This window comes from Aotus nancymaae, unplaced genomic scaffold (genome assembly GCF_030222135.1).
Source record: "Aotus nancymaae isolate 86718 unplaced genomic scaffold, 86718_ANA_hifiasm-v0.15.2.pri h1tg000007l, whole genome shotgun sequence".
In the NCBI taxonomy this organism is placed as follows: domain Eukaryota; kingdom Metazoa; phylum Chordata; class Mammalia; order Primates; family Aotidae; genus Aotus; species Aotus nancymaae.
The window spans coordinates 3,451,605-3,477,327 of NW_026988418.1; the positions used below are offsets into that span (position 1 = coordinate 3,451,605).

Consider the following 25,723-nt stretch of genomic DNA (forward strand, 5'->3'; position numbering starts at 1 on the left):
GCTGGTCTTGAACTCCTGACCTCAGGTAATTCAACCATCTTGGCCTACATGCCATCTTTGCTAGGGCAAAGTGGTGTCTGTTAGTTGGTTCTAGGTTAAACAAGCCAACTTGTATCTTCCAGTAGCATTTGTATGTAGGTTTTACTTTGTGACATGTTAAAAGCTAGTGATAAGAATTTATTAGAAGTAGAACTAACTAATAGTTTAGAAGAGATACCCAAGTAGAGATTTTTTTTTAATTACGAAAGATTGTATGTTAAAAGAAAGTTTGGAAAACAGAGAGGTAGAAATTATCAAAAACCCCATCACCCAAATGTGACAAGTATTGTAAATTTTGTGTTTAAGTCTTTTTCCACAGTTCATTTAGCTATTCCCCTGTAATTAGAAGTCCAAGATAGATATAGATATAGCTAGATCGATAGATCTAACATTGCAGCAAACATCTCCATGCTTATCACTTTTCTCACATTGTGATTTACTTTCTTAGGATAAAACGTCAGGAACAGGATTACAAAATTAAGACCAAGAGAAGCATTTTGAAGCAAATACATTGGGCTACCATAGTAGACAGGCTGATTTGTATGGTTTTATTTTCAATTTTACTTAAGGATGTTGACTTAGAAGAACAACTAGGGTACAAAGTAGAAATCATTTTAAGCATACCAACTTCCTACTCAAGTAGAAATTCATGCTACTGGCTTAATTGCCTGGTGGGATGTGACAAGAACTCCACGAGTAACCTGGTTCCATTTACTTCTGAATGACTTTCTTGAGAATAGGCAGAAGGAATTGGGTTAAGTTGTTAGAAGTATGAGAGTGTGAAGCAGCTTTGGCAGGAATCACCGGCCATTTCTGATTTTTTTTTTTTTTGAGACAAAGTCTCTGTCACCCAGGCTGGAGTGCAGTGGTACAATCCAGCTCACTGCAACCTCTGCCTCCTGGGTTGAAGAGATTCTCATGCCTCAGTTCTGGCATAAGATGGTGTTTTTTAATAAGATTTGTAGGATTATAGACATGTACCACCATGCCTGGTTAATTTTTGTATTTTTAGTAGAGACGAGGTTTCGCCATGTTGGTCAGGTTGGTCTTGTACTCCTGACCTCAGGTGATCCACCCACCTTGGCCTCCCAAAGTGCTGGGATTACAGGTGTGAGCCATTGTGCCCGGCCTGGTTTTTTTTAGTTTTAAACCACAACAGACATTGCTGGAGAATCAAGCTCATAGTTTCTTTTTACTCTGCAAGATATCCCTCCAAGAACTTACCTAGTTGCATGACTTCATGACAGTTCTTTGCCAGTGATTTGCAAACATTGTCTCCAGTCTCGATTCTTTCCCAGGTTTTATTTCTAAATACTCACTAGTCATTTCCACTTATAAGCTTTGTCTTCTTTTCAAACGCAGCATATCCAAAACTGACCTCATCTTGTTGCCTTAACTAGACCATGCCAGAACCAATTTCTGCCTATAATGTCATTGTTCTTAAGGCCCCCATATTCGCAAATCTGGAGTCATCTTTGCCTCCCTTCTCTGAATGCTACTGTGCTCACAGTCAGTACCATACAGTTAGTTCTTGTTCTCAGTTTAATGCACACTTGTTTCATGTGACCTCCAAGGGCAGAACCAAGCTTCGTGGGTGGAAGTTGCAGTGAGGCAGATTTGCCTCCATATAAGGAAGAACTTTTTAATATTTGAGCTGTGTGAATGGAATGGACTGCCTCCAGAAGTCTTGGGTTCTCCATCGCCAAAGGGTGTTTGAGCAGAGGGTGTCTGACTAATTGCTAATTGAAAGGACTGTTCTGGCATAAGATGGTGTTTTTATAAGATGATTTCTAGAATCCCTCTAATTTTGAGAGTCAGCGATTCAAGAGAAGGTAGCTTTGTCTCTCTTACGAGACTCCCTTAGGATAGGGAAACTATTTTACCTTTCTTTTATATTCTGTACCGCACTTAACTGGGGTGCTGGTCTCTTAATTGCCTAAAGATGATTATTTACAGGTTAATTGATTCTTTTCATTTTGTTCCAGTATTTGGTTAGACACCAAATATTGTGGATTTTTTTCCTTTGAAATGTCTTTTGTAGGCCAGGGGCAGTGGCTTACGCCTGTAATCTCAAGCACTTTGGGAGGCCAAGGCGGGTGGATCACCTGAGATAGGAGTTCGAGACCAGCCAGGCCAACATGGTAAAACCCTGTCTCTAATAAAAATACAAAAATTAGCAGGATGTGATGGTACATGCCTATAGTCCCACCTACTCGGGAGGCTGAGGCAGGAGAATCACTTGAACCTGGGAGGTGGAGGTTGCAGTGAGCCACAGTCGTGCCACTGCACTCCAGCCTGGGCAACAGAGCAAGACTCCATCTCAAAAAATAACAATAATAATAAATAAATACAAATATCTTTTGTAGTAGCCTTATTTTACAGCTAGATGAATAATAGCTTTTAACCTAACTTTCTAGACCCTAATATCATCACTTGTCTCTAGATCCCATTGTGTTTATCAGATAGTACTTGTAAGCACTTTGCTTTCATCATATTATTCCTTCACTCAAAACCCTTGAATGGCTTCACATTTATCACAGCATCAAATTTAAATTTTCCCTGGCTTTCAGTGCCCTCCATAATCTGGCCCAGCTTGCTCATGCATCCTTGTTTCCCCTAATACTCTATGCTCTATGCAGGCTAACCCACTCACATTTTACATAGCCTGCTTGTTCTCCGTTTTTGCTTTTGACTTGCTCTGGAATGTCTTGAGTTTTTTCTCTTATTTTTTCAAGATGCCTCACTTTCCTCCTAAAACCAGACTACCACCAGTTCTCATTGATTTCTTCTGAACTCTCAGAGCATGTAGTAATTTACATAATTCAGAACTATAGCAACAACATCCTGTGAAGAAAAATCTGCAATAATAGGCTGATAATTTAACTTTCCCTAATCCAACTGGATATTTTCTTTTTTTTTTCCAACTGGATATTTTCTAATAAAACTTTTTAAAATATAGGCTGGGTGTGGTGGTTCACACCTATAATCCCAGCACTTTGGGAGGCTGAGGCAAGAGGACTGTTTGAGCCCAGGAGTTTGAGACTAGCCTGAGCAACATAGTGAGACCCTGTCTCTATCACAATAATAATAATAATAATATTAAGTCAGGCATGGTGGCATGTAGTTACAGTCCCAGCTGTTCAGGAGTCTGAGGAGGATGAGTTGAGGCCAGGAGGTCAAGGCTGCAGGGAGCTGTGAACATACTGCTGCACTCCAGCCTGGTCAGTAGAGCCAGACCCTGGTTTGTTTGTTTGTTTGTTTTTCCTTTTCTTTTTGTTGTTTTTTTTTTTAAACAAAACAAAAACTTTTAAAAATGTTATCTACAGTATTTATTCCATTCACATTTTATTTTGTTGTCCTAACCAATATGAGTGCTTCTGGAGGGTAGGGACCATGGGTCTTCTATTTCTTCAGTAGGTCCACAACGCTAAGCACTTTGATTTCATGAGCATTTTCTATGTGCCTAGTTTTTCTAGGTGCTGGGAGATAGGGTGAGTACAGGAGGTAGAATGGATAAATTCTCATCCTTCTGGAGCCTATATTTCAGTACATAATATACAGTGCTAACACTTTACATTTGAATTACATTTTGAAGCTTCTGAAGTGATTACTGTCATCTATGAAATCACCTCCTTTGATCCTTCTATCTCTGTGTGCTAGATGAGGATTATAATCCATTATGTGATTGTGTAAAGTTACACAGTTAGTATGTACAGCTTGAGACTCAGACCTCAGCCTCCTAATTTTATTTGGACTTGTGTAATTTTGACCACCTCTGTTTCTGAAGCTTTTATGATGAATGCTTAAGTAGTGGGAATCTGGACATTCATTTTTGGAGGTTTACATATAGTTCTTGGTTACTCACTGTGAGCCACTTTGCCTGGCTGATATTCTAACTCTTATCAGTCAGGATGGAGGCAAGAGGCATCTATTTATGAGATACACAAAATAGAGCCTATGGATTTTGATGACTGATAAGATGTTGTGGGGGAGTTTATGGGAATTCTTACTATTTTCCAGGACTGTGCCAAGCACTTTTACATGGATTTCTTCATTTATTCTCACTGAAGCCCTTTGGATTTTTCTACTTTTATTGTCTTCATTATAAAGATAAGAAAATTGAGTCTCAGAAAGTTTGATAACTGCTTATGGTCACAGAGCCAGTACATATTGTTATTCAAACCCCCAGTCTATCTGACTTCTGTAAAGAACACTCTTATCCACTATATAATACTGCCTAACAGTTTCCAGGTTACTGACTTGATCAATCCGGTGATTGATGGTAGTGCTGGAACAATGTTAGGGAAGATGATTTCTGTTTTTGGGCATTTCAGGTTGCCTTTGGAACATTGAGGTAGAGATGTCCAGGTGGAAGCTGGATCTAAAAAAAAAAAAAAATTGGCCGGGCGCGGTGGCTCAAGCCTGTAATCCCAGCACTTTGGGAGGCCGAGGCGGGTGGATCCCGAGGTCAAGAGATCGAGACCATCCTGGTCACCATGGTGAAACCCCGTCTCTACTAATACAAAAAATTAGCTGGGCACGGTGGCGCGTGCCTGTAATCCCAGCTACTCAGGAGGCTGAGGCAGGAGAATTGCCTGAACCCAGGAGGCGGAGGTTGCGGTGAGCCGAGATCGCGCCATTGCACTCCAACCTGGGTAACAAGAGCGAAACTCCGTCTCAAAAAAAAAAAAAAAAAAAATTTTTTTTTTTTTTTTTAATGTGACAGGGTCTCACTCTGTCACCCAGGCTGGAGTACAGTGGTATAATCACTATTCACTTCATCCTCAACCTCCTGGGCTCAGGTAATCCTCCCACATAAGCCTCCTGGGTAGCTGGGACTACAGGTGTGTACCACCATGCCCAGCTAATTTTTATATTTTTTGTAAAGATGGAGTTTTGCCATGTTGTCCAGGCTGGTCTTGAATTGCTGAGCTCAGACAGTTCTCCCCCCTCGGCATTCCAGAGTGCTGGGATGATAGTTGTAAACTATAGTACCTGGCCTGAATCTAAAATTTAATCCCAGATGAATGGCCTGAGCTAGATGGATATGCTGCTCTGGTAGTCTTTAGTCTGTAGGTGGTTTTGGTGCTACCACCTGGCAAATGGGCTGGGCGTTACTACAACAAAGGTAGTCAAAGGCTTAGGAGTATACATGACCACCTGAAGAATGTACATGTGTGTAGAGAGTGAGAGAAGTTATGTCTTTCACACAACTGAATCTCATTCTCTACACACACATGCAATGTCACACTTTAATTCTGGACATTGTTTTCTATAACATCTTAAATCTCATCTTATTCCCACCAAGACCAAAAAGACAGTTCCTGTTCTTTTGTATCTGGTTAGTGGTAGAATGAGATTAGCTATAAATGATAGCTGTATTGTCCTTTTTCATTTTACTTAGGTCAGACAGCAGAACTGTAGCTTGTTGAGCAGTGAAAGCTTACAAATACAAATGAAATATGGAAAAAGAGAGCCAAAGTCCCATGAAGCTCTATTATTAAGCGTTTAAGATTGGTAAATGTGGCCGGGCGCGGTGGCTCAAGCCTGTAATCCCAGCACTTTGGGAGGCCGAGGCGGGTGGATCCCGAGGTCAAGAGATCGAGACCATCCTGGTCAACATGGTGAAACCCCGTCTCTACTAATACAAAAAAAAAAAAATTAGCTGGGCACGGTGGCGCGTGCCTGTAATCCCAGCTACTCAGGAGGCTGAGGCAGGAGAATTGCCTGAACCCAGGAGGCGGAGGTTGCGATGAGCCGAGATCGCGCCATTGCACTCCAGCCTGGGTAACAAGAGCGAAACTCCGTCTCAAAAAAAAAAAAAAAAAAAGATTGGTAAATGTTCACAAACCCTGGCAGCCTCTAGAGATGTGTACTGTATCTCTCTGTTAACAGTGGTCTCAACCTGAAACATCCATGTATGAAGGAACATGTTTTATGACAGAACTGAGTGGTATCTATTCATGGAAGGTAGCTTGGGAGTTTATTGCATTCCTTGCCTTTTCCCCTGGGTTTATAGTGTGGTAGATTATATATGTGAGACTCTGTCCTTGATCAGTATGCATAATGGGAACAGGACAGCAATTCAGATATTAGTTGATGGTGTCCTAACATCAGGGAAAGTATGTTGTCTTCTTATGGTCTGCTCTATTTGTGAGTAGAACATAGACCTGGAGTCTTCTGCTGCTGCTCCAGGCCAGGGAATGGAAAGATTTGTTTGGTTGTCATTCTCATTTTTTTTTCTTTGATTCTCTGAAACAACACTCTGGCAAGTGATTGGGCCCACAGAGACCAGAGCCTGTACATGGAGAAGAATGGACAGAGATTATATTGTCTTCCTTACTTTATCTTGTGAGCCGCTTATCTCTTCCACAGGGAGGACAATGTGTTAACTTGAGATAATTCTGGCATGCTGTCATCTTTGAGGGAATCATAATTGCTGTGGTCATTTTAGGCAGCTTCAAGGGAGTTGAGTTCATTCAGCTTCAATTACCTGAACTGAATTCAGTTACCTGAATTGATGCTTTCATGAAATGGAATCTTTTCAAGTCAAAGCTTTGATTGAAATTTCACTGACTAGTTTTCATGAGATTACTTATGGTGTCAAGTACTTTATGTAGAGGTGCATTGACTGTGACTTATGGGCAACTTTTAGCACCCTTGTCCCTCTGGAGTTTTGGAATTCTATTTGTGAGGTTCATAACTTCATAAATATTTATTGAACACCCACTACTTGCCAGGTAGTAGTCTAGATTATGATAGAGTATATAATAAGGAACAAGCTATATAAGGTCCTTTCTCTCTTGGAGCTTACTTTCTTTAGGATATTAGACGTTGAATTAGGCTAGTTCAGATAAGATAGTACTTATGAAAGATCTGTAACAAGTTCTTTTGGATGTGTCTAGTGTCCTTCCCTATTGCATGTCCAGATCTTACTCATCTTCATTTGAAGGCTGGCTCAAATAGCAGCTTCTCCATCATATCCTTATCTGATCCTTCCAGCTGATATATTCCTCCCCTCTTTGAAATCTCATGCCTCTCTATCAGCAACTTTCTTATGTCACCTTAAAGTTTTTTTCTACTTGTTTCATAGTTGTTGAAACAATTTTTTTCATAGTTGTTGAAACATTTTTTTCTACTTGTTTCGTATGTTAAGTCTCCCCTACTAGACTATAAATTATTGAGGGCAGGTCGGGTACAGTGGCTCACGCCTATAATCCCAGCACTTTGGGAAGCTGAGGTGAATTACTTGAGGTCAGGAGTTCGAGACCAGCCTGGCCAACATAGTGAAACCCTGTCTCTACTAAAAATACAAAAAATTACAGGCACATGCCTGTAATCCCAGCTACTTGGGAGACTGAGACAGGAGAATCACTTGAACCCAGGGGGCGGAGCTTGCAGTGAGATGAGATCCTGCTACTGCACTTCAGCCTGGGTGACAGAGCAAGACTTGTCTAAAAAAAAAATTGTTAATAAAGAAAAAGAAAAAAAAAATTATTGAGGGCAGAGAAAATACTCTGTTCATCTTGGTTTTGGATATTTCACATGCAGGCAGCAGGATGTCATGGGAAAAAACACACTGAACTTAGAGCCATAAGATGAATTGAATACTGGCTTCTCTGTTCACTGGCTGTATGACTAGGCAAGTCATTGGACTTCTCTGAAACTAAGTTTTCTATCTCTAAGCATGTAGTAATTATCCTTTTGTTCCTGAATAGTTATCAGGAAGCTCAAACTGAGATAATGTATGGGACTATCCTTTGCGAATTCTAACTTTCTACACACTGTAGTGTAGTAAATATTCAGGAAGTATTTGAATGAGGAAGCATTTACTTTAGTGAACACCTTTTCCTGAGCAGTTCTCTTGCTTAATGAGGTCTTTTGATTTTGTAAATATGTTAGACTACTTATCTGATTTTTTTGTATTGCTCCATTTTGCAGATGACATCTAATTTTATTAAATTATTCTGTTCCTAGGATTGGCATCCTCTTCATCCACCTGTGGGTGACCAGGAATTTTCTGGTTTTTTTTCTTTGTAGGTGCTATGTAATATCTAAATAACAAATAACATTTGATTTGTTTCAGCAGTTGATACATTATGGCTGACATGCAAAATCTGGTAGAAAGATTGGAGAGGGCAGTGGGCCGCCTGGAGGCAGTATCCCATACCTCTGACATGCACCGTGGGTGTGGAGACAGTCCTTCAAAAGGTAAGCAGTTCACAGCCCTGCAGAATGCTTTCTTCGAGTGTCTTGGTCTGAAAATTTTCTATTATTCTCTCTCCTTTGGAGCTAACTTCCCAAAACACTTAATCTAGAAAGTTTATCTTTTGTAATTTATATTGCTGTGAACAGATAAGAGAGGAAATGACTTGTACATGGAGGCCTGTGGTTAAGTTATTTTAACACAAGAACTTCCTGCTAATGTGATATTTCCTGTTCTTTCTTTGGCAGAATGACTCCAGTGTAAGTCAAATGACGAGTGATAATAAAATTCCTGTCTCCAAATGATTGGCAAATTGGCCATTTTGCACATGTACCAATTGAAACATAGAATGTTAACACTAAAAGAAACCTTGGAGGATCATTTTGTTTATTTTCATTTTATAAATAAAGAAAATTAAGCTCGGAGAGGAAAAGGGATTAAAATCAGGGTCACACAACCAGTTAGTGGTGAATTGGACCTAGAATCCAGGTTTCCCTACTCGTGTTCCAGTATCCTCTTGACTATTACCTTGCCTCCGACTTCCTTTTTTTTTTTTTTTTTTTTCCCATATGCTGCTTACACAGAACCCACTTTCATATAGAAGCACATTTTAAGGAAGCCTCCTTCTGATGCATGGCTGATTCTTCATGGTGTGTTTGTCTTTAGCAGGAGCAGCTCCCTATGTGCAGGCATTTGACTTGCTGCTTGCCGGTCCTGTGGCAGAGTACTTGAAGATCAGTAAAGAGATTGGGGGAGACGTGCAGAAACATGTAAGGATGTTTTGCCTTTTTCCCCTGCTTTTAAGGACTGAGAGCTTTCTTCAGTCAGCCAAGGGGCTCATCCTTGGTTTAAGAGCCCCTTGAGAAGTTCCTCTTGGTTTGGGGCATTACACATACTCTTTTTCTTCTACCTGTACTGAGGAGTTCAGTCCAGCCATAGAAATGATTCCTTATATTTTTCTAGGCCCCTTGCTTTTGTCACATATTTACACAGAAAGCTTACTTCGTATATAAAATATGGTTCTGTTCATCTTTGTAGTGAAGAATATGCACCAGTTTGATCCCAATGTATTATATAATCAAACCTACAGTGGCTTATTTAAAGGAGTCATTATCATGACTTAGCATTTATAAAACTATGCTTGATAGTTATTAGTTATGCTAATGTGGGTTATTTTCACACTTACCCACAGCAGGAATATGAAGTAGGCAATGACAGGTGCCTTTCCACCCACCTTCCTTTATGCCTCCTGTGTCATCACCACCACGCCCCCCCGCCATCCCACACTCACATATACATTCTGCCTCTATTTTTGGAACCCAAAAACATTCCTGCTAGCTCACTGAATGATCCCTTATAAATAGTAACCATGTTTGGGATCTTCCTCACCTAAACCTTTCACCAAGACTGGCTGCTTGGCTTTTGGAAAATCTATTTGAGCCTCTCAAATACCATCTGTTGCCAATGGTCTTAGCTCTAGAGTGTGGGACTGGGACTTTAGTAAGGGTCTGGAGGCTTGCATTTTTACTTTATACAGTTCTATAACATTTGAAAAAACTTTAAAACATTTATCATTTGTATTTTAAAAATGCAAATCCAGAAAACAATAGATTACTTTCTTTGAATTTTTTGTATTTTAATAGTGCTTTAGTCTCATGTTTCTTAAATTCTTTTGACTGTGAATGACCCTTAGAAAGAAAGAACATATTTATAACTGAGATAAAAGTTTCACAAAATGATATTTATTTATTTATTTATTTTTCCACGCATATTCTGCTTATGTAGCAAAATGATATTTATACTACTTCTGCTGTACTGATTTTTTTTTAACTTTTTATTTGGAAATAACTTTAAGTTGGTGCACTACACTCATACTTTTTTTCTATTAAGCTCACTAAATTGATTTAGTTATTTATTAATGGGTCATGATATCTAGCATTTGAGAGATAGCTTTAGCCTAAAGGAGTAAATACCTTGAGAATTTTAGGCATAAATTTAGGGCTTTGCCTTTATTCCTGTCTCCAGTTTTTGAGAAAAGAAAGGGTTTTTTTTGTTTGTATGTTTGTTTTGGTGGTTGATTGTGTGTGTGTTTTTGTTTTTTGTTTCTTTTCTTTTTTTTTTTTTTTTTTTTTTTGGCCGATGTGAAATAGGAAGGATTTTTCACCGCACAGTATCACAATGCATGTGTAGTAGCTAAGATGACTTCATCTAAGGCCAGGTGATTATCTGATTAACTTCATTTCCAACTCTGGATTTGTATCACTTGTGAGTTCCAACAGGAACAGTAGTATATGTAATTCTGCTATCAGTCCCTGGAATCTGGAATACATGAGGAGGATAAAATGAAGTGCCTGGGTTGCTATCAGAGTACATGAAAGTAGAGGTTTCAGATTATTCTTATCAAGACCTCTCCAGTTATAACGTGTCATCAATAGCTGATTCTTCTTTCTGGCAGGCAGAGATGGTCCACACAGGTTTGAAGTTGGAGCGAGCTCTTTTGGTTACAGCGTCTCAGTGTCAACAGCCAGCAGATGTAAGTTCACTACTAGTTGGTTTTATTTTGGTTTGATGCTCAGGATGAGTTGAGAGATTTCTGTTAAGCTATTACCACATCTTAAAATAGACCTACTAGGCTCATGATGATATATGTTCATACCAGATTCCAGAGGTAGAGCCAGACTTCAAGTGCCTTAATGGGAATGTGGTGTTGAGTACTTAATGGTCTCTACTGGCTTTTTCTCTGTCATTTTGCATAGGACTGTGGTTGTCCCTGGGACTTTGCTTGCCTGCTCTTTGCTGAGCCCACATTCATCATAGTGTCTCCAAAGCCCTTTAAAGATGATTCTCTTGCTTCACTGTGGATGGGCTTTAGTAGTGCTGCTGTGGAGATCTTAAAACTCCTGCAGTATTGCTTCTCCTCTCATCCTTCACAGGTTGGGAGAATCTCCCTTTAATTTTACTCCCACCTCAAAATTTTATGATGCAAGATGTGAAAAGTTGAATTTAAATTCAACTTTTAGATTTAGATTTTTCTTGGAGGCAAAGATTATAGGTTTCCTTCTTTTGCATTTGGTTTTCCTAGTTACAGAGGAATAATAAAGCAAGTTGTCCTAAATGCTGTATTAAAACTCTTGACCCTCAGCATGCCTAGATAATATAAAAATAGTGCAAGATAATGTCAAAAAAATCCCAGCACTTTGGGAGGCTGAGGCAGGAGGATCACTTGAGGCCAGGAGTTGGAGACCAGCCTGGGCAACATAACAAGACCTTGCTTCCTCTACTAAAAGTTAAAAAATAAATAAATAAATAGGCAAGGTGGTGCGTGCCTAGAGTCCCAGCTACTTGAGGCGCTGAAATAGAAGGAATATTTGAGCCTAAAAGTTTGAGGTTGCAGTGAGCCATGAACATACCACTGCACTCCAGCCTGGGTGATAGAGCGAGACCCTGTTTCCAAAAAAAAAAAAAAAAAAAAAAACAATGTATATGTGTGTGTATATAATCTAATTCTAATATATAGAATTAGATTGTGATTCTTAATCTGCCCTGAATGGTTAAGATCTGAGAATTGAGATGTTCAGGAAATGGAGCTTTGGAGGAAGAGTGAAAACACAAACAAAATTCATCCATTTTGCTAAAGGTACCTGGTTGAATGCTAAGCCCCTAATTGTTTTATTTTATTTATGTTTAAAAACAAATTCTTTTTTTTTTGAGTCAGGGTGTTGTTTTGTCACCCAGACTGGAGTGTAGTATTGCAGTCAAAGCTCACTGAAGCCTTGACCTCCTAGGCTTAAATGATCCTCCCACCTTAGCCTCCTGAGTAGCCTTAACTACAGGTGTGCACCACTATGCTTGGATTATTTATTTATTTTTGAGGTGGGGTCTCATTCTGTTGCCCAGGCTGGAGTGCAGTGGCAGGATCTTAGCTCACTGAGACCTCCACCTCCCAGGCTCAAGTGATTCTCCCACCTCAGCCTCCCGAATAGCTGGGACTACAGGCATGTGCCACCATACCCAGCTGATTTTTGTATTTTTTGTAGAGATGAGGTTTCACCGTGTTGCCCAGGCTGATCTTGAACTCCTGGACTCAAGTGATCTGCCCCCCTCAGCCTCCCAAAGTGCTGGGATTACAGGCGTGAGCCACCCTGCCTGGCCCTAATTCTTTTTATTATTTGTAGAGACAAGAGTGTGCTGTGTTGTCCAGTCTGGTCTCAAACTCCTGGTCTCAAGCAATCTTCCTGCCTTGGCCTTCCAAAGTGCTGGGATTACAGGCGTGAGCCACCACGCCCAGCCTAAGCCCCCTAATTGCATTTGTTTCATCAGTTCTTTACTCAGCAGCTACTATATGGCTAGCAGTGCATTGAGGGCTTTAATTATGATAAAAGAGCTCTTGTTTTTGAAGAATTAATGAGAAAAACATTCACATGGATCCATTAATAGTTTGTGTTGGTGAGTGATAAAATGCCAAAATTGGTTATGCTGACAATAAATGCTGTAGAAGGCTGGTGTGGCTGGGGTTGGAGGGCCCTCGTGAAGCATGAGGAAAATTTGGAATCATGGAAAAAGAAGAGAATATCATTAGTAAGGCAAAGGAATGATGTCCTGAGTACGTCCTATGAGTGAAACAGAAAAGAGACAAATCACTGAAATGGAGGTATTGTGTTATAGCTGAAGTATGGGTCCTGATCATGAAGAACCATACAGTACATCCTGAGGACTTGGAACTCTATGAGGAGAATGAAATGATGAACAGTATTTTAGCCTTAGGAATCAGGACAGGACTGCTGAGGTTTATTTAGGTACTCACTAGCATCCATAGAGAATTCTGGCCTTCAGGATCAGAAGGCATAGAAACCTTTGTGGAAATATGTTAACCTGAATCTCTTCTTGCATCTTTTCCTAGAACAAGCTTTCCGATTTGTTGGCACCCATCTCAGAGCAGATCAAAGAAGTGATAACCTTTCGGGAGAAGAACCGAGGCAGCAAGTTGTTTAATCACCTGTCAGCTGTCAGCGAAAGCATCCAGGCCCTGGGCTGGGTGGCTATGGTGAGTACCGCAGATTCCTGGGCTGGGGGTGGGTATAGACTGTAAGAGGGAAGGCAATGGTTGGAGAGGTCCTGAGTCACTGACAGCGTCTCTCTTTCTAGGCTCCCAAGCCTGGCCCTTACGTGAAAGAAATGAATGATGCTGCCATGTTTTATACAAACCGAGTCCTCAAAGAGTACAAAGATGTGTAAGTTCAGCCTTTTCTTTTCTTTCTTTTTTTTTTTTTCTGAGACAGTGTCTTGTGTTGTCACCCAGGCTGGAGTGCAGTGTGCACGGTCACAGCTCACTGCAGCGTCAACCTCCCAGCTCAAGCAATCCTCAGTCCCCCAAGTAGCTGGGACTTCAGGCATGTTCCACCATGCCTGGCTAATTTTTTAATTTTTTTGTAGCGATGAGGTCTCACTGTTTCCCATGGTGGTCTCTAATGATTCTCCTGCCTTGGCCTCCCAAAGTGCTAGGATTACAGGTGTGAGCCACTTTGCCCAGCCAAGTTCAGCCTTTTCTCGAGGGGTAAAGGATAAACCCAGTTGGTTACTTGCTGGAGTAGCACTTTGGAGTTAATGAAGTTAACGTTGGAGTTAACGAAGGCTGCCCTTAGCCACTGTGCTGGTTTTATCTCAGGGCTGCTTTCTGGAGAGCTTTATAGATATTGGCTCATAGCTGCATTTGCAAGCAGGAAATGTTTCTGCTTCTACTTCTGCTTTCTATCCTTTGTTGGTAGAGGCCCTTTTAGTCTTCTGATCCTTACCCTTCTGGGTTTAGGAAGTTTTGCTGGCAATAACATGAACTAATCCTCTTTATATAAGATTTTGGTTTTTTGTTGAGAATTTGTTATTGCCCCAGTGGTGAAGGGTTCAGTAGGACTTAATAGAAATTTTTCATGCAGTCAGTTAAAGTGAGAGTAAGGCTGCCTAGCCAATGCAGGTATTAAGAGGGTAGTCATTGTATGTCTACCCACATATGTCTACCAGTCCTGACTTCTCCATTGCTGGTTTTGAGCTGGAATGATTACAGGCAAAATTTATTAAGTTGCATATCTACCCAAACCCTTCCTTTCTTCAATCCTTCATCAAGCAACAAACATTTATTGAGTAACTACTCTGTTTAAGGAATACTACACCTTCCTGTGAGTGAAATGTGTCCTGGAACAACAGGCACTTCGTTATCCTTCTAGCAACGTGGAATTAACATGACAGTGTTTTCATATATCCCACCATTACCCCATCACTTTACAGTTGAGGAAACTAGGTCTTAGGTTAAATAACCTTCCCAGATAATATACAAGAAGAGAGGGGACTTGAACCATAGGTACAGTGCTATTTCTATAATTTAATGCTAATTGTTTCCTCTTAAAGTTTTTAAGTTTGCTTTTGGTGGGGGTGAGCATGCTTTGATATAAGGCACTATCTCTTAGCTTAAGGCAGTTAAGTTTCTTAGTCTTAAGAACTTAGAGTTCCACAGTGATACTTAAGAGCTCTCCTCTCTACCAGAATGTCTGCTTTTATCAGTTTTACATATTAGGTTGTGTTTAAGGTCTATTTTGAAAAAGGTTTCAATAAGCAGCAGTGGTCAAAAGAAAAAAAGAAAAATGTTTTGGTACTTATAACAGTTTGAGAAACATTGCTATGAGAGACAGAAAGAGATAGAATCCAGACTCTCTATCTTAGTGGAGTTTGGTCTGATTAGGGTAATAGACTAGGCTATATATACATAGAAGCTTGTGATGAGAGAAAAGCTGCCATTGAGCAGAGCCTAGGGAACACCACAGAGAGGAGAATGTGAGCTCATAGGAAAGAAGGGTCTGGAATCACCATTGTAATGTACCCTAACCACCTGTGACAAGTTCTTCTTTAATCCTCCCAGGGATAAGAAGCATGTAGACTGGGTCAAAGCTTATTTAAGTATATGGACAGAGCTGCAGGCTTACATTAAGGAGTTCCATACCACTGGACTGGCATGGAGCAAAACGGTGAGTGAATCTTTCCTCCTTCCCTCCCTCGTACTCTTTCTCTCTCCAGGGTGGAGTCCACAGGTATCTTAGACTTGAGCACTACCAAAGTCTGTGAAGGAATGCTAGTTTTTTCAGTGGAGGGGAGAAAGAAAAGGGGGAGAAAGAAAGGGAAAAAAAGAGTAAAGGAAGCAAGAATCAGAGGAGAAGGAATATTTGGTAGTATTCAATTTCAATAAACATGTCAGGGACAGTGATTGATGCTGGGTGGGCAGACATAGTTGCATAGTTGCATAGTTCAAATGAGTTGCACTATTTGAAAACCCCCAGTACAAATCACCAAGGCAAATGCTATAATAAAGATACTAGAGTATGAGGAAGAGAAGAGTGCTTCTCACTAGGAGAGATTGTGCTTTGAAGGTATATACTCTTCTGTGAGACTTGAAGGAAGTGTAGGGCAGTGAGAGGTGGGATACTACAAAGGCAGAGCTTAAAAATAAATGCAGAGTAAGTGTAGAGATTGGTCATCTCTGGCTTTAATAAGGGGAAATGGTCAGATTTTTTGGAGAAAAGGCTGGAAAGGACGGTAGGCTGAGACTTTGGAATGAGGTAGTTAAGCAAGGGAGTGATAATGATCCAATTTGTCTTTAAAAGAGTCTCAGTATATAGGTTAGGGATAAGGACTCATGCTCAGATTATGAAAGTGATCATGGTGTTTGGGGGATAGTAGAAAAAATTTGCAGGAGATAGCACCAAGATAATAGAAAGATTTGATAAGACTGAAGAAGTTGGAATCCTCAAACAAGATTGAATAGTCTTGGATGGTAATGTCTTTCACTGAAATAGAGACAAGGGGATGATTATACCTAGAGGGGAGCAGACAGGAAATGATGAAATCAGTTCCAGACTTGTTGAATCTGAGGTACTGGTAACACACAAAGGAAGATGTCAAATAGGTTTATGGAAATAGTTTTTAGAGCTGGAATCAGGTGAGGTCAAAGACAAAATGTGATGGTCAAGAAATAGAACTGAGAGCTGGATCCTTGGGCAAGGATGAGAAGGCATAAAGCCAAGTTGGGTATGGGTAGGATGCATTAATCATTGCCTGAAAGGCTGTAGTGGGGACCCTATGTGTACTGGCCATATGTAGGGTGCTACTGGGAATGGTATAGAGGGGAAGAGAGGATGACGATGTTACCTGCACTTATCATTCCAGGGGCCTGTGGCAAAAGAACTGAGTGGACTGCCATCTGGACCCTCTGCTGGATCAGGTCCTCCTCCCCCTCCACCAGGCCCCCCTCCTCCGCCAGTCTCTACCAGTTCAGGCTCAGATGAGTCTGCTTCCCGCTCAGCGCTGTTTGCGCAGATTAATCAGGGGGAAAGCATCACACATGGTGAGTGAGCACTTTGACATGATCAGTCAGTACAGCAAATTGTGTGAGCCAGACTCCACCAACCAGAACCCAACAGCTAGTCTGCAAACCATAACCCCGGCTTGTGTGGGGGGTACTCATTTGTTGTGTCCTGATCCTTTAAGGGACAGCAAAGCTGGCTTAAATAGAAATTGAAAATGATGATCACAGTTGGAGGAAGCCCTCTGCCCCATGGGAAAGTGACTTAATATTAGGTAGCATATATAGAGTACCCTCTGTGCCAAGGCACAGAGCTGGCAGTTTTCCCCAGAGCTTTTTCTGTGGCACCACATGGCCTCTGGGAAGGCACTGTGTTAGGGAGTTAACTTCCTCAGAAGATGCATACTGATTACATGGAAAATTTGCATAAGAGTGACCTAATGTTGGTATAGAGAAAGTAGATACCCTTAACACAGCTGGTGGAAGTCTGAGTTGTCCAGCCCACTTCTAGGAATCTACCTACAAAAATATCTAAAGAAGTTTTATTCATAGTAGCTAAAAATGGTATAACCTAAATCCAACAGTAAGAGAAATGGTTAGTTAACTACCACATGTCCTCTTGATGAAATGTTATGCCACCATTACATTTTTTTCTACAGTGAACCATGTAATGTTTAAGAAAAAAATTAGTATGTAAATACAACCACGAGGAATAGTAGAGATAAAAAGGCCATTCGGTATTGGTTATACAGTTAACACAGATCAGGCCATGTTCAAAGCAAGGTGTGTGTCAGCCTGCTGTGGGAGATTATGGATTATTTTTCCCTTAAAACATAAAAGAAATATATATTTACTTTTATTTTCTATTTTATTTTTTTTTGAGACGGATTCTCACTTGGTCGCCCAGGCTGGAGTGTAGTGGCGTGATCTCAGCTCACTGCAACCTGTGCCTCCTGGGTTCAAGCAGTTCTCCTGCCTCAGCCTCCTAAGTAGCTGGGATTACAGGTGCACACCGCCAGGCCCAGCTAATTTTTTTGTACTTTTAGTAGAGACTAAAAATACACCATGTTGGCCAGGCTGGTCTCAAACCTCTGACTTGAGGTGATCCACTTGCCTCGGCCTCCCAGTGTGTTGGAATTATAGGCGTGAGCCACCGTGCCTCACCTAGAAAGCTATTTTTAGAAACTACAGGTTAACATGAGAAAGTTTTTAAGTGTCAATTGGTTGAACCAAATTTGTTTACAATGTATGATTATAACCAACAAAACCAAATATATAGAGAAAACAATATTGTAGAGCCGCAAATGCCAAAACTCACTGCGGGGGTGGAGGAAGTAGAGTTAGTTGTGGGCAGTGAGTTTTTTTTTAACTTTTACTGTCACTTATTTTTCCTCCCTTATTGCTTTAAAAACTACGTATTTGTCCATATATGATAGGTCTTTCTAGATCTTTCTCTGTTCATTTACATATCCTTATCCCCAACCCGCAATAGACACACATATTCCATGTTGTTTTTAATGGAACCATATAATTTAACCTTGGGGAGAAGAGAAATTATAAAAGAACTTCTCCAAAACTGCTTGCAAGAGAACACGTTTAAGGCTCTGGTTTTTGCTTTGAATTTTCTGTTAAGGATGTTTAACATGATGATAGCAGAAGCTGGTTATTATTCAGCTCAAAGGTCTGGTATGAAGGACAGGAACAAGGTAGCTGTTGTTCTTACAGCCCTGAAACACGTATCTGATGACATGAAGACTCACAAGAACCCTGCCTTGAAGGCTCAGAGTGGTCCAGTACGCAGTGGCCCCAAGCCATTCTCTGCACCTAAACCGCAAACCAGCCTGTCCCCCAAACCAGCCACAAAGAAGGAGCCAGCTGTACTTGAACTGGAGGGCAAGAAGTGGAGAGTGGTGAGTTAGAAATACCTGGACTGGGGCAGGTATTTTCATTTACTTATTTTATTTTTTTGAGATAGAGTCTGACTTTGTCACCCAGGCTGGAGTGCAGTGGTGTGATCTCTGCTCACTGCAACCTCCGCCTCCTGGGGACAAGGAGTAGGAACAGGGGATTAAATGGAGCTTAGCTAGATGAGGGTAGAGTTCTGGCTTTAATTACAAGAACAAAAAGTTTGGGATAGCCTGCTTTTTTTGTTGTTGTTCAGTGTGTGGTTTGTGATGAGAATCCTGGGATATCTCTTTAATAGGAAAATCAGGAAAATGTTTCCAACCTGGTGATTGATGGCACAGAGCTGAAACAGGTGGCTTACATTTACAAGTGTGTCAACACGACATTGCAAATCAAGGGCAAAATTAACTCCATTACAGTAGGTGAGTCCTTGTCACTATCCCATGAAAGCTCTGTCCCAGAACCTGAGAGGGCTAATACCACTTTAACCTACCCTATTCTTAAAGATTCTTAAATATATATTACTTTCCTTTAAAGTTATACTGTTGACTTGCTCCCTTTCTTCTCCTAGATAACTGTAAGAAACTTGGCCTGGTATTCGATGACGTGGTGGGCATTGTGGAGATAATCAACAGTAGGGATGTCAAAGTTCAGGTAACTCGATAATTTGGCTCCTTCCTTAGTCCCTGAGGAATTAATTGAAAGAGACATGGCAGACCCACAGATGTTGCTTTAGTGGGAATCTGATTCTACAAAGGCTGTAAGCTGAGCTGCTTTGGATGTGGCAGAAGAGAGGTTGGCTCTACAAGCAAGTTCTTTCCAGGACCCATCCCACCCCACCCAAGTATCCAGTGTCTTGTGCACCTGTGAGCTTTTCATGTAGTTGCTGAGTCACGTGAAACAGGAAAGCTTTTCCTGCAACTTACTGTTGTCCTCCCCAATGGCTGGGACTCAGTTCTCTTGGTTTACTCTGCAGGTAATGGGTAAAGTGCCAACCATTTCCATCAACAAAACAGATGGCTGCCATGCTTACCTGAGCAAGAATTCCCTGGATTGTGAAATAGTCAGTGCCAAATCTTCTGAGATGAACGTCCTCATTCCTACAGAAGGTGGTGACTTTGTAAGTTTCTTGATCTCTTTAGTAGTATGTTAAAAACAGAAGGGACTGAAGATTTTTTGCATTGGAGAAAGCTGTTTTATGAACATTCTGCACTGAGTAGGTAAAAACCCAATAATCCACACTAAAAGCACACAGAAGTGAGGTAGTCCAGTGTAGCAGAGCTCCAAGGGAAGGTGGTTTCTGCCTAAATGGAGCTCAAGGTAGCAAAAAAGAATGGGGATGAGCCATGGCACCTTGTCAAGCTGGTGCTATAAGGCCATATGTACTATCATTTACACCCCATAGACTTGATAGTCTGTCCAAGATCCCAGATCACTGAACACTAGAATATGGCGTGGCTCTGTGGCTTTTCTTCCACTACATCCTTCCCTGCTGCTGGGGTTAAGTGAAAGCAAGCATTGGGAGAGATGTGTGAGATTTAGCCCCAGCTCTTTCTCTTGGATTTAAACCTGCTGTCTCTTCTTTATTTGCAGAATGAATTCCCAGTTCCTGAGCAGTTCAAGACCCTATGGAATGGGCAGAAGTTGGTCACCACAGTGACAGAAATTGCTGGATAAGCGAAGTGCCACTGGATTCTTTGCCCTACCTTCACACCATGGGATAAATCTGTATCAAGACGGTTCTTTTCTAGATTTTCTCTACCTTTCTGCTCTTAAAACTGCTTCTCTGCTTTGAGAAGCACAGCTACCTGCCTTCACTGAAATATACCTCAGGCTGAGATTTGGGGTGGGATAGCAGGTCAGTTGATCTTCTGCAGGAAGGTGCAGCTTTTCCGTATCAGCTCAACCATGCCGCCAGTCCATTCTGAAGGAACTGCCAACCAGGACTGATAATGCATTTTAGCTTTGAGCTTTTGGGGGTTATTCTACCAACAAACAGTCCATTGAAAAGAAAAGAGTCCCAGGAATTAACAGATCAGAATGTTCACACTGGTTAATCTTTTTCATTTTTTTTCTTTTTTTTTTTTTTTTTTTTAGTATTTGTTCTGCTCAATGGTTAATCTTTTTCTAACAATGAGCATGAAGATAGCAGAAGCTGGTGTGTTTCCAGATGGTTCCTCTAACCAAACTAATTTTTTACTGTTGACAAGTGAGGCAAGGGTTGCACTGGACCAAAGGCTGAGGCTTGGCCATCTAGCATTCCATGCAAAATTGTTCCCTATAAGCATTCCTTTTATTCTCTATTCCATCCTGGGTCTGCCTCAACCATGACATAGGAGAGTTTCCGGTACTAGCTGCTGTGGCAGTGCCCTTCATCCAGGGCAGTTAAAGGAGCCTTGGACCCTTTCTTTCTCTGGGATTCCTGTCCAGCACCTTCCTACAGAGATGACTTAAAAGGAAAAACACACCATTCCAAGGAGTCTGGCATTTCTGAATCCTCCTTCCCTGCTAGGTGCCTGTCACCTGTCTTCACTGCCTCCTTTTCCCTGTCATGCTCATCAGCTATGGCTTCTGTCCAAGCACCTGAACAGAGGACTGAAACCTCCACTGCAGGCTGGTTTTAGGTCTTGATTTATGTAAGAATCTTGCACAACACAGCTAATGTAAAGTTCAGTTTTTTCCCTCTAGGACAAACACCAAAATATGCAACTTTTTTTGGTGGAAAGAGAGATTGTCCTGTGATTTCTACCCATTTCCTGAGGCCTGTGGAAATAAACCTTTATGTACTTAAAGTTATACAGAAAATAGAATAAAGTTAATACCAAACTTGCTTAGTTATTTACCTGTGATACTGGCTGTACAGAAATGTAAAAAATGTTGAAAAATAACACCAAGGATAAGAAACTACTCTTTATTTTAGACAACCTCATAAAATTATTTTCACATCTCCCTACTTCTTGCTCTTAATCCTCATCTTTTAGTTGAAGAATAAGGCCTGAGAGAGAGAAAAGAAAACCATATGGGTAAACTTATCAGCACCAACGTGGTTCTTTCATCAAGGCTTATCATCATTTCTCCAAACTGGCATTCTACAGAAATGTCTTCCAAAAAGCGTTAAGTTTTCACAGAGTGGGGACTATGATATCCATGCTCAAATAGGGTAGGAAATTGTAGATTAAGTTAGTTTTGTTTACTGTAACAGGAATTCTTAAGAGTCCTTAGATTATGGGTTGATCTCCAGAAGGAGAAAGGGAGTGTGTAGTATTTTCCAAGCTTTTTGAGCAAACAATTCTTTCTTTTCTCACAGAATACATCAGAAACAGTTTGGAGTATGCTGGTAAATATGTTTTGGGGATGGAAGTTAGAAAGCCTGATCTTTTTCATATGGTTCCTCCCATTCTCCGCTAAAGCCAGCAACACAGTAAGTTAACTTCAGCATCGAGACCACCAGTCATACTAAGAAAGGGCAGGTTGGTCAAGAATGGAATAGGAAGAACTAGCTGCCTCACTTTTCACTTTCATACCTACATTTTCTTCACTCCCTATCTAAGTTATACAAGATGTACATTTCCTCTCTTAAGCAACTTAATGGGGTGCTGCTTCCCTCCTTTTGTGACAAAGCAACTAATTCATCACTACCTGAGGAGACAGGGGTGCTGCAGAAGCATGACTGTAGGCCAGTGGGATTTGTCTAATAATTGATAAGATGATAGCACAGAGCAACATACTCAGAGAGGAAGGCAGCCTTAAGAAATTATGCAGAAATATAGCCAAGCAAGACTTCCAAGCACTGGTTAAATCACCAGCAAAAAAAAAGCATTATGTGAGTACCTCAGGCCTGGGTACCTCTTTGCTTGAAATATGGCAAGACTTGGAAAAATGTTTGCCCTTAGAATCTATCTCATTGCTTTAATTAGTTGTCTCCTTTGGGCCTGGGTACAGTTCTGGCATTGATCTGCAGCAGATTCAGTTTTTCTAAAACTGAGCTTGACCACATGAAAAGTTGTTTGTAAAACAATCTCCATGGTAATTAAACTTGCATTCAACACCATATGGTGATAGAAGACAGCAAAGGATAAGATTCAGATCTTAGATCTTTCCAAGTAGGGCATGTTAGATGATGATAAAAGGATTAGTTGCAAGCTGGATCTGAGCTCAGGCTTGGGCATGAAGGAAACTGTCTCCCATGTGGTTTGGAAGAGTTAGGGGCTCCCTGAGCTCTATCGTGAACTACGGGTTTCATTCAAGGAATGGTATGATGTGGGCATAAAACCATTCTTCAGACAGCTGAAGATGGTCCCCTTCTGTAGCTAGAAACACTAGCTGTCCTGCTTTGTCCATTTCCTTTAGCCCCAGGCGGTCCTGCAGAGGGAAAGGCCATAATTAGTCAAAAAGCTTAAGTTTTGGAGTAAATACATATGTTAACTTGAGATAAATATTGTCAAAATGCAGTATGTCCTGAGTATAAAAATTGAGGTTTATTTTCAAAAAATGCCAAAAAGGATCTCTCCCACTTTTTTCTAAGTATTAAAAATATATACAATTGCTCTATAGAGTTCTAGATTCTGCTTTTTGAAAAGCTGAAGACTACTGATAGATGGGCAAGCCATGGACAACACTCCCTCAGAATGCCATAGGTAAGTGGGACTGAGCCAAAGCTAGGTAATTTAAAAAAACATATCCAACCCTTAGGTAACAAACCCTGGGACACTTTCATATTCTGCAGTTGAAAACATCATTACCCATAGCCTAGGTGCTGGAGAACAACCTCTGGTTGGGAAGATAAGCAGTTATGACAGTGCCAGAATGGTGCTTCTGCTGTGGCCACCATCATGTTGAGTTTCACAATAAGGATGTTCTTAGCTGTAATTTCTCAAACTTTTTTTTTCTTTTTTTTTTTAAATCAGATCCCAGCTTCCCTTTTTACTTCACCACCCAAGTTGAGGCACCCAATGCAAAAGAAAAGCCAAGAGGAGACAAATGGCCTCTGAAATAATACGGAGGAATTCTAGTAGAAGGTGATTGTTTCAGATGTAGTATTATGTATTTTGGAGAGTCTGACTCCAATATAAAATCCTTAGGGCCAGGTGCAGTGGCTCACGCTTGTAATCCCAGCACTCTGGGAGGCGGAGGCAGGCGGATCACCTGAGGTAAGGAGTTCAAGACCAGCCTGGCCAATATGGCGAAACCCCATCTCTACTAAAAAAACAAAATATTAGGCATGGTGGTGTGTGCCTATAAGCCCAGCTCTAGTGAGGCCGATGCAGAAGAATCACTTGAACCTAGGAAGCAGAGGTTGCAGTGAGCTGAGACTGCACCATTGCACTCCAGCCTGGGTGACAGAGCGAGACTCCGTCTCAAAAAAAAAAAAGAAATCCTTAAACTGTGGAAGGCCCCAGAACTGGAGGTGGTGAAATACTGCAACTTCTGCTTAAGAAACAGGACCTACTGCTAAACAAAACTCACAACTCTAGTCCTGCTCAACATCCTGCAGGAGCTTCCCTTGTCAATGCATAATTTACAAACAGGATTTCACATCTATTAATGTTTAACCCCCTGGTCAGGAGTTCGAGACCAGCCTGACCAGCATGGGGAAACCGAGTCTCTACTAAAAATAAAAAATTAGCTGGGCATGGTGGTACATGCCTGTAATCCCAGCTACTGTGGAGGCTGAAGCAGGAGAATCACTTAAACCCAGGAGGCGGAGGTTGCAGTGAGCTGCGATCATGCCACTGCACTCCAGCCTGGGTGACAAGAGTGAAACTCTTGTCTCAAAAAAACAACAAAAAACCCAGTAACACCCCATTGGCCAGGCACAGTGGCTCATGCCTGTAATCCCAGCACTTTGGGAGGCCCAGGCAGGTGGATCACCAGGCTGGCCATGACCATCCTGGCCAACATTTCCACAACCCCATCTCTCCTAAAAATACAAAAGTTAACCAGTGGCATGCACCTGTAATCCCAGCTACTAGTGCGGCTGAGGCAGGAGAATTGCTTAAACCTGGGAGGCAGAGGTTGCAGTGAGCCAAGATTGAGGCACTGCACTCCAGCCTGGGTGACAGAGCAAGACTCCATCTCAAAAAAAAAGGAGGCCGGGCACAGTGGCTCACGCCTATAATCCCAGCACTTTGGGAGGCAGAGGCGGGTGGATCACGAGGTCAAGAGATCGAGACCATACTGGTCAACATGGTGAAACCCCGTCTCTACTAAAAATACAAAAAAAATTAGCTGGGCGTGGTGGCACGTGCCTGTAATCCCAGCTACTCAGGAGGCTGAGGTGGGAGAATTCCTTGAACCCAGGAGGCGGAGGTTGCAGTGAGCCGAGATCGCGCCATTGCACTCCAGCCTGGGTAATAAGAGCGAAACTCCATCTCAAAAAAAAAAGGAATGCCCCTATGTTTTCATCATGCATGGAGGCTTCCTGGATTTGTAGTGGCCTGCACCTCAGCAATGGCAGCTAGTTTTAAACCTTTTTATCAAAAGGAGGGAATCAGAGATGAGGTTTTTGTTGTTCTTGCTTGGAAACCATAAGGTTATAGTCAGGATGTAGTGGATTTCTGTAACCCAGTGCCTGATAAGCTAGAGCAACAATCAAGAGCCTAACAAGCTTCACCCATATTGGACATGAGTCAGGTGTTTCAGGAGTACCTAGTGCTCTGAGGTGTACGGGGCAGGGCTCAAACACCACAGAACCTAGCAGCTTCAGGAACTGGGAGCTGAAAAAGACAGCACCAACCTCCCAAAACAGCCTTCTCCCTGCCAGTTACCTGTGTGTACAAGGAGGTCTCCTGTAAGGGAATGGTTTCCTTGGCTTGGCCACTTCTGTAAAATCCAAACCACTGCAGGAGAGACAAAAGAAATAAGATCAGATCAGACACACAGCACATACTGCCAAGATAATTTGAGACTGGTTGGAAGCTAAGACTGCCAACAAAGTGAACCTCATAAAGCTGTAGCAAGAAGGAAAAATGGATAGGGTGCGTCTGAGTCATCTGATGAATTAATCTTTCCGAGGGGCTGCTTTCCACTCCCCCAGAATTTCTCCTTCCCACATTTATTAAGCAGTAAATGTGAAAAACTGTGCTGAGCTCTAGACATTCAAGGATGAATATGTAATCTGTTTCCAAAAAGCTTCCAGTCTAACAAGGCACAGTAACAATTCACTGTTGGGCACAGAGGTCAGCAAACGTTTCTATAAAGGCCAGATAGAAAATATTTTAGGCTTTAAG

The 25,723-nt window shown here is 41.4% G+C and overlaps 2 protein-coding genes across 6 annotated transcripts in view; one reads left to right on the plus strand and one right to left on the minus strand.

The window, feature by feature from the left end:
- CAP1 (cyclase associated actin cytoskeleton regulatory protein 1) overlaps window positions 1-21,324 on the plus strand; it is a 28,866-nt gene extending 7,542 nt beyond the window's left edge. For 2 of the 5 annotated variants that reach the window (XM_021672116.2, XM_012439033.3), the window contains exons 2-13: window positions 8,129-8,250; window positions 8,912-9,015; window positions 10,701-10,778; window positions 13,146-13,289; window positions 13,391-13,476; window positions 15,153-15,258; window positions 16,454-16,631; window positions 18,315-18,499; window positions 18,793-18,916; window positions 19,066-19,148; window positions 19,471-19,614; window positions 20,088-21,324. In XM_021672116.2, the coding sequence (XP_021527791.2) occupies window positions 8,139-8,250; window positions 8,912-9,015; window positions 10,701-10,778; window positions 13,146-13,289; window positions 13,391-13,476; window positions 15,153-15,258; window positions 16,454-16,631; window positions 18,315-18,499; window positions 18,793-18,916; window positions 19,066-19,148; window positions 19,471-19,614; window positions 20,088-20,171 (1,428 nt within the window). In that variant the 5' untranslated portion in view covers window positions 8,129-8,138 and the 3' untranslated portion in view covers window positions 20,172-21,324. Of the gene's footprint in view, window positions 1-8,125; window positions 8,251-8,911; window positions 9,016-10,700; window positions 10,779-13,145; window positions 13,290-13,390; window positions 13,477-15,152; window positions 15,259-16,453; window positions 16,632-18,314; window positions 18,500-18,792; window positions 18,917-19,065; window positions 19,149-19,470; window positions 19,615-20,087 lie in introns of all 5 variants that reach the window. The other 3 variants (XM_012439035.3, XM_012439034.3, XM_012439037.3) reach the window with 2 other exon arrangements.
- Window positions 20,554-25,723, minus strand: part of PPT1 (palmitoyl-protein thioesterase 1) — a 32,749-nt gene continuing 27,579 nt past the window's right edge. The window contains exons 8-9 of the mRNA XM_012439041.3: window positions 25,262-25,333; window positions 20,554-22,856 (exon numbers count right to left, since the gene is read on the minus strand). Coding sequence (XP_012294464.2) covers window positions 22,734-22,856; window positions 25,262-25,333 — 195 coding nt within the window. The 3' untranslated portion in view covers window positions 20,554-22,733. The remainder of the gene's footprint in view (window positions 22,857-25,261; window positions 25,334-25,723) is intronic.